The sequence below is a fragment of the Neopsephotus bourkii genome, unplaced genomic scaffold, assembly GCF_033783945.1.
Source record: "Neopsephotus bourkii isolate Nb327-2 ecotype Australia unplaced genomic scaffold, CSIRO-AGI_Nbou_v1 NB_484, whole genome shotgun sequence".
Lineage (NCBI taxonomy): Eukaryota > Metazoa > Chordata > Aves > Psittaciformes > Psittacidae > Neopsephotus > Neopsephotus bourkii.
Window position 1 is genome coordinate 6,476 of NW_026900985.1, and position 12,155 is coordinate 18,630.

At 45.6% G+C, this 12,155-nt stretch overlaps 1 protein-coding gene across 1 annotated transcript; it reads right to left on the bottom strand.

The window, feature by feature from the left end:
* Positions 1-478: 478 nt before the first annotated feature.
* Positions 479-8,107, bottom strand: ATP5F1A (ATP synthase F1 subunit alpha). Its single transcript, XM_061350369.1, has 12 exons — positions 7,943-8,107; positions 6,917-6,995; positions 5,654-5,823; positions 4,677-4,850; positions 4,427-4,593; positions 4,140-4,288; positions 2,989-3,140; positions 2,640-2,864; positions 2,442-2,549; positions 1,721-1,865; positions 1,341-1,491; positions 479-687 (listed from the first exon to the last, which is right to left on the bottom strand). Exons 1-12 carry the CDS (start codon positions 8,003-8,005, stop codon positions 606-608), a joined length of 1,665 nt encoding a protein of 554 aa, XP_061206353.1. The 5' UTR covers positions 8,006-8,107; the 3' UTR covers positions 479-605.
* Positions 8,108-12,155: the final 4,048 nt, after the last annotated feature.

The window sequence follows — 12,155 nt, forward strand, 5'->3', positions numbered from 1 at the left end:
GCCCGCCTGGACAAGTTCCTGTGTGATGTACTCTAGGTTACCCTGCTCTTGCAGGGGGATTGGACTAGATGATCTCTCGAGGTCCCTTCCAACCCTTGGGATTCTGTGATTCTCTAAGAAGTATGATGTAATGTATGTAATCTAATGAATGTGTACGTTTAAGGACAATATAATCACAGCCTGGTTGATGCCAGGTAGAGACACGCTTGGAGGAGCGATCCCTCGTGTCTCCCAGCACCACAATAAAGAATACCTGCTTGTCAGCTTAGAACTTCCTTGGCGAATTCTTGGAAATTTCTCCAAATCACCATACTCCATATTCCATATATAGTCCAATCCACTCAATTCTGAACCCGCGGTTTGAATTTTCAGAGTTCCTCTCACAAGTGAGTGTCTAGAAGAGTTTAACTCTGTTTTTAAAGGCACAAGTGGCACACGCAGCAGGGCAGTATAACATACAATGAACAGAACATACACATCTTTTTACACAGGAATTTTTATTCTCACCAGTATCTGTACATTCAAGTTGCACATTCTTTTAAGTCTTTGATGGAGCTGGAGCACGGGATCACAACAGCCTGGCCTGTTTTAACAGTTTTACAAGTTTATGCCTCAAAAGTAGCCAGGAAATTGGTGACAATTTCCTTCAACTTTGCTTCCGTCTGGTCAGAGATCTTCCCTTCAGTCCTGTTGAGATAATGTAGTTAAAATTCTGACACAGGAACAGATAATGGTCAATCCCCAAGGCAAAGAAAACTACAATGAACCTTCCCATTTCTAACAAGATTAGCACAGTAATTAGCGTGTTTGATGCATGAAGCTATGTAGCAGTGAAATTAACATAACATCACTTCTTCTAAAGTCCTGTTGAAGAAAGGGGGGTTGTCAACAAATAGCTTTAAAACAGCTCTATGTAGTTCAGAAAGGCTCTGCCTTCTACAGAAATGGTAGGCATGTAATTTGACTCATGACAAAACAAGCTATGACTAGGGCAGAAACACTCAAAAACCCCAGCAGACCACCCAGCAGCAGGGAAGGCACTGAACAGCACTTAATCAACAGCACTCTCATAGCTTAAAGCTGCCAGAAATTTAGGACCTAACTAAATTATTTGTGTCAGATTATAGGTATGCGAGCAGGTTCTCATTTTCCCCAAGTAAAAGCTGAAGATGTGAAGCCAAGCTTAGGCAGCAGCAAAGCTGATTTAACCTCCAGCTCCAGAACAGGCAGCTCAAAGCCTGATATTGTAGGATACCCTGAATTAACAGTTCAGTGCACATTACCTGCAGTCCAGCCACCCATACCATCATCTTGGGATGATGCATGATTCACTTTCATACCTGATTGTGGAGAGGAGGGCCTGGTGCTGGCTCAGTACATGAGCTAGGAAAGCACTCTCAAATTTGGTGATTTTGCTGGGCTCCAGCTTGTCCAAGTGACCTCTGACACCAGCATAGATGACTGCAACCTGCTCTTCAATAGCCATGGGAACTGCAGAAGACAAAGCAGTTCATGCCACTGGTAACTCCCAACATCAGGACATTGTCAGTGCTACAGAGTCCTTCTTAAAAATCAACTGCACATCTACCACATGGTTTAACCAACAATCCAGTCTGCGTTCACCATGTCCACAGGATGGATGCAATGCTGCCAGGAAGACCAGCCTTGTTATAGCACACACTAACAGGAAATGCAGACTTGTTATGTCCAAGACACTCACCGTACTGTCCTTGTTTCAGCAGCTCTGTCAGACGTACACCACGGTTCAGCAGCTGCTGTGTGGCAGCATCCAGATCAGACCCAAACTGTGCAAAGGCAGCTACTTCACGATACTGAGCCAATTCCAGCTTCATGGTACCTGCCACCTACCACACAAAGATATAGATCAGGCTGAGTCTGACCACCTTTTAAATTTGTCTAGTAGTCTGCAGGTTATCTTCAGCTAACAGCTGTCACAAGTCAGCTTTGCCTGGCATTACAAGTCAAGTGAATCCTAAGATTCTGACAGATAATTATATGCATTTCTATAAATCCTGCTTTCTACAAATCTACAAAGTCTGCTTGGCCTTTTTAACAAACATGCTAATCCTCTCTGAAATGCTGACAGTAGATATGAAACCTAATTCCACACCTGGACTAAAAGACTGGGGTAAAGAGAGGATTATGTGTTTCTAGTTAGATCAGTACCCAGTTCAAGATACTGAAACTTAACAGCCCTACGTCTTTGTGCAGGCACAATTTTCTTTTCCCCCTACCAGCCCCAGGAGGCAACAGAAGTATCAAAGAGATCCCCAGAGTTTGCTCTTTTATGATTTCAAAATGCTAAGGAATCAAAAGTTTTATTCTCTGTGTATTCACAGCTCTTTAAAGAGTGAAATGGGTTGAAAGCCTACACACTACTTGTCTCTAGTAAGAGGACGACGTTGCAGTTTCATGCTTACCTGCTTCATAGCCCTGGTCTGAGCAGCTGAACCGACACGGGACACAGACAGACCAACATTGATGGCTGGACGGATACCTTTGTAGAACAACTCAGTTTCCAAGAAAATCTAGGAGAAAATATCTTGGTCAGAAGCCTGGAAGTTTCCTCAGAGATCTGCCATTAAATTACACAGAAGTACTGGCATGAGAAGTCCTACCTGTCCATCAGTGATGGAGATGACATTGGTTGGAATGTAAGCAGACACATCACCAGCCTGAGTTTCAATGACAGGCAAGGCGGTCAGAGAGCCACCTCCAAAGGAATCATTCATCTTGGCTGCCCTCTCCAGCAGGCGGGAGTGCAGATAGAACACATCACCTGGGTAGGCTTCCCGACCAGGTGGGCGACGCAGCAGCAGAGACATCTGACGATAGGCAACAGCCTGTGTAGAAGACAAAGATTTCAGACTTTAGTAGCTTATATAAAAATTTGAATTTCTAAACCTGAAGTGATCTGACTGCTACAAACATACCAGACTATAAGGCCTACAAACAGTGTTTCCTGACCTGTTTGGATAAGTCATCATAGATGATCAACGCATGTTTTCCATTGTCTCTGAAGTATTCCCCCATGGAGCAGCCTGAATAGGGAGCCAGATACTGCAGGGGTGCTGCATCAGATGCAGTGGCAGACACCACAATGGTGTACTTCATCGCATCTGGAAAAGAAAGGGAAACACACACCATGAGTATTTTACTTCAATGTGCGTGTGAACAGCAAACAACAGGCATGTGAAGTACTAGTCACTGAAGCAAGCCCAGGTAGCATCCCTACACTGTTACAAAAAGACCATCCTACTAGATTAAAACATTCATCCGCACAACTAACTAATGTCTAACACTTGCAGGCTCATTTCCCATTTAAAATTAAGTTTAAACTTTCACTAAGAAACACTTTGGTCCCAAAAGTAACTCAGCCTGGAAGCGCATGGTTTCCTGGCTGCTGCAAGGCAATACAATCCTTTGTTTCAAAGTGCCAAACAAATTACTGCAATTAAATGTGGTTTATTTCCTGTTAGGTATGACTCTGCTTTACACGAGCAGGCAAGAGGTAAGCTGCCTGATCTCTTGCAAGCTGTTACATACGCAGCTTTAGTCAAGGAGATCACTGTTTCTGTAAAGACACTATCATCTAATCTCTTATGTTTGGGCAGTAAAATCTATCTGCCGCACTTACAACTGCCACTCACACTGACTTCCGTATGTATGAAACAAATGCCAAAATACTTGCAGGCCACAGTTTCTCATCAGGCCTGCCTGCCAAGAGAAAGCTCAATGCTGCTGAAAAAAAACAAACCAAACAACAAAACAAAAAAAAAACAACCCACACATACACACAAAAACAAAACAAAAACAAAACCCAACCAACCAACCAAAAAAAACCCCAAAACAACCCAACAAAACCAGGCTGACTTTTCCAGAAGCAATGCAGGAGTTCTGGGGCCTCATACTAGTCTTTTAATGTGCTGCAGTAGAAGGAGGCTCTTTCCCCCAGGCAGCTAGAAAGATTTCTTGTCCACAAAAGCAAGTATTTCAGTCATTCAGTAACAAAAGAATTCTGTCTACATTCACAGGTAGGAGAGGTCATAGCAATATTTAGCATTACAACGGGAAGAGGTCACCAGTTGCCACGCTCAACTATCTTCAAAAATCTGTACCTGCATCAGTAAGCCTCTTCACCAGCTGAGCAACAGTTGATCTCTTTTGGCCAATTGCAACATAGATACAGTACAGCTTCTTCTTCTCATCTGTTCCATCATTAAATCGTTTCTGGTTGATTATTGTGTCAATTGCAATGGAAGTTTTCCTGTAACACAGAAGTTGGTAAGTTAAGCTACCTACAGTTCTCCAAACCTCTACACCACTCTGTGTTCAGCTCTGCAAAACAGCACATGCTGTTCTCAAGTTTAAAAAAAAACATTTTTAGCTTGTGCATTTAACTTACCCAGTCTGTCTGTCGCCAATGATCAGCTCACGCTGGCCACGACCAATTGGCACCAAGCTGTCCACAGCCTTAATACCAGTCTGCATAGGCTCACGCACAGAGATTCTGGGAATGATCCCAGGGGCTTTCAAGCCAACTCTTCTACGTGTCTTGGATGCAATGGAACCCTTGAAAGACAGGAAAAACCCTGTTACAGTCTGTATAACATACAAACAAGAAGAGATATTAAACATCTTGTAGTTACACTTACCTTCCCATCAATTGGATTGCCCAAGGCATCTACAACACGGCCCAGCAGCTCTTCCCCAACTGGAACATCCACAATAGCACCAGTCCTCTTCACTACATCCCCTTCCTTGATCAGTCTGTCATTACCGAACACGACAACACCAACATTGTCGGGCTCCAAATTCAAGGACATACCCTAGAACAAAGATCAAACTATCATGAGAAAACCCATACCGACACTTACAAGCATTCTGACAGTTTAAAACAGATGTAATTATTCTACGGTGTAGAATATCCAACATAACCTACTTCAGTCTTATTTGTAATAGTCAATGTTCTGCTTTTCCATACAACATGTGTATGTTCTTCCACAGTGATTACAGAACCTGCCTAAGGCTTCAAGCTTACTACAGAACTGTACCTGCAGTAGTCTAGCACTCAGCCCTTTCTCTCTAAAAAGAAAAGGTAAGCAGAATTCAAATACATTTGGCTCTTGACTAGGAATTGGACAAGGGAGTATCAGTGACTTCTTCTCTCCCTGAAGTGAGTTCGGTCACTGAAAAAACTGGAAGAGCCATTGCAGTACTCTCAGAACAGTCAAGACAGTTTTTTTAGCTTTAGACTACTCTTAGACTGTAAGAAGTCATAAAACTGCACACAGTACTGGAGCAGAGAGACTACTATCCAACAGTAAACAGAAAAGCCAGCCTGAGACCAAAGAAAACAAAATCCAACACCAGATTATCTCTTATACCTCTTAGATGAAGACAAATAAAGCTCTGGTGCTGGCCAAGAACCAGATACTGGAAGCAAAGTGTTACAAATTATAAGAGTATTTGCTTTTTTGTGGTTTTATATCAACTAGTTACTATGTATTAAAGTTGCAATGAAGTTTGTAAAAAGTCCATACAGGCACCTCCAGCAGAGTCTCATGTTCTCCTTATAAAAAGTCTTCTTTATATTCCTAGACTAAACAAATCTGCCTTAGAGAAAGCTTACCTTCAATCCAGAAGAGAATTCAACCATTTCTTCTGCTTGAACATTTCTCAGGCCGTACACACGGGCAATACCATCACCAATGGACAGCACACGGCCAGTCTCCTCAAGTTCAGCAGAGGTGTCAGCTCCCAAAATACGTTCCTCAAGAATAGAGGATACCTCAGCAGTACCTGGAAAGAGATATTTCAAACCAGATTTAGCATATTAAGACACCATATGAATTCTGTAAAAGCTTGTACCGAATTCATAAACCAAGGTACCATCTCGCAGATACGCCACATAGTATAGCAAGCTACATTTTTCCTCACATAGGAACTCAAGATAAATAACAATTTCTGTAGTCACAGACAATAAAAGCAGCTTCAACTTATCATTATGAGCCAGCTTTCATCAGAACATTGATGGCTATTCAGTTATCAATATCCTTCATTATGTCCTACACTATTACCTTCTCTCCCCTAGAAAGCAAACAGAATAATTAACCATAGCCCAGAAAGAACAGGTGTGCCAGCTCCACCTACAGAAGATTTACTTTGACTGAAGGCATCAAAACACCCTGTCAACTGATTTGTAATCCAGGATCTAAATATATTTAAAAGAACTTAATGCATTTATGGAGCAAGTTTTCCGATACAAGCTACAAAAATGTAATCTTCATGTTCCTCAAATTTGTTTGGCTCTGTACCTCCAACAACTTTTTACTTCCTTAAATATAGCTGTGAAACTGTTATTCCCTAGTAATACCTTTAATCACCCTAAGCAACTTCATAAAGTGCATATGAAGCACCACCAAAAACACAGCTGTGCAGTGCCGCTGTCTTCTCTAAGCACCAAGATATTGGCAGCGAAAAAATGACACTCAAGGACATAAGGTCAAACCCAGGCAGGCCTGGGAAAGTCATCTGTACCCTCATCCTGTTACAAACAAGACAGGCAACTGGAATCTGAGAGTTTTCCAAATAATTCTGCAGGAGCTTCTACAGGAGCTGAAGACTTAATTGAATTCCCATGGAGCAGGTAAGCTGTGTAAGACAGCTGACCACTCATTTGGTTTGGGCGTATGAATTTATTAAACTGAAGTCTCCTAAATGCAGCTATAGCAGTTCAGTGTTCCATACTGACACTAACAGTACATATGTGTCCTCAAATGTTTTGTCAATTGACAAAACCGATGTCCCTCACATTCCAAATTCAAACTCCTTTTTATCTGACAGAGCAAGTTCTGAAACCACACTCTTCTATGAAGATCTTTCTCAGACTCACCAGTTTTCTGGCAGCTTGTTTTGGAGGCATGGATATTTCTTGTAGCAACAAATGCTGCACCCAGGATGTTTCTGGAAACCTAAAATAAGTAATTATTTCAGTGAGATTTCTTCAGTCAGTAAAAAAATTTTTTTTGAAATAACAATCATATAAGGTTATACTTTCAACATGTCTGTTCACAAGTTGCAGTTATGGAAACATGTACAGCAATACTAAGCAAGCACAGATGGAAGATTGCTCTAAACTACTTTCTGCATTTTCCTGCATTGCACTGATGTCACCATCACAGCACTGCAGCAGCTCCCAAAGCACCACCTCGTCTTGTCTGCCATCTATGCAATGATGGTCAAAACCATAGGGCATTAAGAAACAGTGCACCCCTGATGGTTCTGCACAAGGGAAAATAAGATAGTGTCTTCTAAGGGTTGACCTAAGAAAGATCTAACTGCAGAATTTCCAAAGCATGGCAAGAACATATGTAACAGAAAAATAATAACTAATACTCTAAGATAATGCACTAAGCCATTATAACACATGAAAAGATTACAATCAGCATCCTAAAGCTCCTAGGGTAGTCCCATGCTGTTTTTCTGAACGCCTGTGCAGGCCTCTCCTTTCACCTTCATATGGGGACACACCAGGAACGGGTCCTGAGAGACTTTCACACTACCACTCCCCAAAACACAGGGGGGAAATTCCACCTAGCAAAGCCTCCCAGCTCAAATCCCCAACCTTGACCTTGTTCTAGCATTTTTCCGATACTGATCTCAATCCCAACCATGCAAATCCGAATCGCAAAGGACAAGCCGTCCTCTAAGCATCCCCTCCCCCAAACGAGAGGACCACTGCCTCAGCAGCTGCCGATCCCCTCAGAAACCCAGCGCTGTGAGCCCCGCACATCCCTCCCCTTCCCACCCAGAAACCCGCATCGGGAGCCCGCGACCCCTCAATGTCACCGCTGCCCCAAGATGGCGACGGCGCCCGTCTCGGAGACCGCTGGCCGTAGGGAGGAGGGAGAGGGCTCACCAGGCCTGCCTGCCGCGGTAGGGACCGGGCGAGGGAGGCGGCCACACGGGCGGAGAGCATCATGGCGGCGACAGCTCAGGCGAAGAGTGAAGCTAACAGGTCACGACTACCAGCCCCGCGCTCCCTCTACAAAATGGCCGCGGCGCGCTCCGCCCGTTTTGGCGGCGAGGCCACGCCTACGGGGCGGGGCGAGAACCGGAAGGGGTTCCTCAGCCTCAGGAGGCGAGGGCCTTTTCTTTTTGTCCCTGTGCTGAGCGGTGGAGTATTTGTGTATATGTTTATACATACGTGTATAAACAATAAAAAACCCTAAACGGGGCCTTTACAAAAGCCCTTGAAATGATCCTCGGCGGGCGGAAGGGGCAGAGAACGGCGGCGGACTTGGGGGTGGGGCATGAGGTGGGCAGTCTGGGACATGAGGGCGGGGGCAGGAGGCGTGCGTATGAAGCATTGCGGTGGGATGTCGTGCGGTATATGGCACATGAAGCAGGGGAGTGCGGAGGGATATTGGGACATGGGGCAGGGGCCATGAGACAAGATACGGAATACGGGGCAGGAACATAGGCCATGGAGCAGGGACGTGGGACACGGGGCAGGCACATGGGGCAGGGTCATGAGCTTAAATGTCCCTTCCAACACAAAACATTCCGTGATTCTTTGATTCTGTGTGTTACCCGTGCTGATGAAGGGCTCTGTATGCCTTTATTTGTAATTTGCCGTACGATATACATGAAATATTCAACTCCCCCAAAACGCGAAATCCCCGCAGATCCACTCATACCCGCCTACACACCCGGAACTACAAATCCCATCAGCCCTTGCAGCGCTTGGGGTATGCCGGGACGAGGCGGACGAGGCGGGAATCTCGATATGGCGGAGGCTGCTGCAACTCCTGGGGAGGAAACGCCGAAGCGGGTAACGGCGGGATCGGGGCGCGGGTTCCCAGGACGGGGTTACCAGAGGTGCAGGTCTGTGCACCGGGATCAGTTGCCTGCATTCCCCCCGGAGCGGCCGGCTGGCCCCAGTGCGTTATCGGAGTCCACGTCCCTCTCTCCCGAGCGCGGTTCCTTCATTCTTCCCACAGGAGGCACCGAGCGCTGCGCTGTTGGAAGTGGCGGGCCCCGGCGCTCGAACATGCGCTGGTCCCGGACAGGAACGAGCCCGCAGAGGGCTTTTGCCCCTTTCAGCGTCCTGGGGGAGGGGAGGTGTGGTCTCGCGGTGTGTTTTGCAGCAGAGAGGCGTGAGCTGGTTTGAGAGGCTGATCATAAGAATCACAAAATCAGCCAGGCTGGAAGAGACCTTTAAGATCATCAAGTCCAATGGTTCTGCAGCACTGCCAATGCCACCACTAACCCATGGCACCGAGGGCCTCATCTGCATGGTGTGTGAACACTTGCAGGGACGGTGACTCCACCACTGCCCTGGGCAGCCTGTTCCAACGCCTGAGCACCCTCTGGGGAAGGAATTGTTCCTAAGTTGTGAAAATCTTGCATTGCTGAAGTTTTTAGTGTTTCAGGTCTTTCTCAATAGAGAGACTGACAGAAAAACGTAATCCATTATTTATTTGAATACTTGGCTTTCTTGCAGTATGAGAGTTTTCACCTACACAAAGTTAGTGCTCTTTCCTTCTAAAGCCTTGATGGTTTTCTTCCCAGTTTAGTAGAGGGTGATGTTTTCTGTTTGCCATGTAATACAGCTGAGATGCTGGTGTGGTAGAAGCATAAAGAAGGACATGCTAGAATGAAAATTATAAGGCTGGGTCCCTTTCCATCACATTGCTTAGATAACCTTATACAAGAACTTACATTTCCTCACTGTGTTTGGGACCCTAAGGCTCATCCAGTTCCAATCCCCTGCCACAGGCAGGGACATCTTCCACTAGAGCAGGTTGCTCCAAGCCCCATCCAACCTGGCCTTGAACGCTGCCAGGGATGGGGCAGCCACAGCTTCTCTGGGTACTCTGTGCCAGCGCCTCAGCACCCTCACAGGGAAGAAATTCTGCCTCAAATCTCTTCTCATTCTCCCTCTGGCAGGTTAAAGACATTCCCCCTTGTCCTGTCCTTACAGGCCCTTGTCCAAAGCTCCTCTCCATTTTTTTTTTAGCCCGTTTAGGCACTGGAGCTGCTCTAAGGTCTCCCCTTCAGGAGCCTTCTCTTCTCCAGGCTGCCCCAGCCCAGCTCTCTCAGCCTGGCTCCAGAGCAGAGCTGCTCCAGCCCTCGCAGCATCTCCATGGCCTCCTCTGGACTCACTCCAACAGCTCCACGTCCTTCTTATGCTGGAAGCCCCAGAGCTATTATTAGCAATTATAATTGAATCTTTCAATTATGATTTTGTTAATCTCTTTCCCATTTCTGACCTTCTTTTCAGAGGCAGGTACTGTGCTTTGCAGGACTCATGCTTGCACGTTGTAGTAACTGTTTCTCCCCTGCTAGTCTGTGGAGACTGTTCCCAGTGCTCTATCAGAGTTAGGGCAATTTAACCCATACTACTCTACTGCTGTTTTTACCAGCTGCTGAAATACCTATTTTCCATCTTTTGGATTATTACTGTGCCTGTATAAAGAGGTCATGTCAATAAAAAGATAAAATTTTATCACCTGGCAATAAACAGGTGTCCAGAGAAATGAGGGAGGTTAAAATGGAAATGGTTTTCTAAACTACGATAGTGACTGAAGAAGAAACAAAGAGCACCACCCATACCTTGACTGGCATAGTGACAGTTATTCTTCCAGAAGCAGAGCCTGCAGCACTTTACATTTCTTATCTCCATCAGGTATTTTCTCTCATTTCACTTCACTGTTTACTCCTTTTTTTTTTTTTTTTCTTTTTCCTTTCACTGGTAGGATACTCATGGCTAAAGAAATTATTTGGGAATTGGCCTATTTCACAGTACAAATTCAATGAGCAGGCAGTTTGGGGAACAACCAAGAGGAATTAGACATATGTGCACATCTACGGGGATATGATATAATAGGCATCACAGAAACATGGTGGGATGGCTCCTATGACTGGAGTGTTGGAATGGAAGGTGACAGGCTCTTTAGAAAAGAGAGCCCTGGCGGATGGGGAAGGGAAGTTGCCCTTTATGTTAGGGATAGGCTGGAGAGTATGGAACTCTGTCTGGGGACTGGTGAGCAGTTAACAGAGAGTTTGTGAGTCAGGGTTAAAGGGAAAACAGCTATGAGAGACATTCCTGTGGGGATCTGTTACAGACCACCTGATCAAGAAGATCCTGCGGATGCAGCACTCTATAGACAGATAGGAAGAACCTCACGCTGACAGGCCTTTGTCCTGTGACATCTTTGTCCTCTGACATTTTTGTCCTGTAACATCTTTGTCCTGACATCTGTTGGAGCAATGGTACGGCCCGGCACAAGCAATCCAGGAGGTTACTCGATTGTGTTCAAGACAACTTCCTTCTGCAAGTAGTAGAGGCGTTGACAAGGAGAGGTGCCATGCTTGACCTCGTGCTCACCAACAGGGAAGGGCTCGTAGGAAATGTGGCACTGCAGGGCAGCCTTGGATGCAGCGATCATGAGATGGTCGAGTTCAAGATCCTCAGGACAGTGAGAAGACGGTGCAGCAAGCTCACTTCACCTGGGCTTCAAGAGAGCAGACTTTGGCCTCTTCAGGAACCTGCTTAGTAAGTTTTCATGGGATATAGCCCTAGAGGGCAGGGGGGCTCAAGACTCTTGGTTGATCTTCAAGGATCACCTGCTACAAGCTCAGGAGTGTTGCATCCCAACTAGAAGGAAGTGCAGCAGGAGGGCCAGGAGACCTCCTTGGATGGATGAGGAGCTCCTGAAGAAAATTAAAATGAAAAAAGAGGCTTATAAAAGATGGAAGCAAGGACAGGTGGCCTGGGAAGAAAGTAGGGATGTTGTCTGGGAAGCTAGGGACCATGCTAGGAAAGCTAAGGCTCAGTTAGAATTAAACTTGGCTAGGGATATGAAAGATAACAGGAAGGGATTTCTATAGTTACACTGCAAATAAAAGACAGACTAGGGACAATGCAGGCCCCCTCTGGAAGCTGTCGGGAGAACTGGCTACCCTGGATTTGGAGAAGCCTGAGGTTCTGAATGACTTCTTTGCCTCGGTGTTCACTGGCAAATGCTCTGACCACACCACCCAAGTCTTCAAAGGTAGACACAGGGACTGTGAGAATGAAGACCTTGGGCCCACTAGATGAGAGGATCTGGTTCGAGATCATCTTA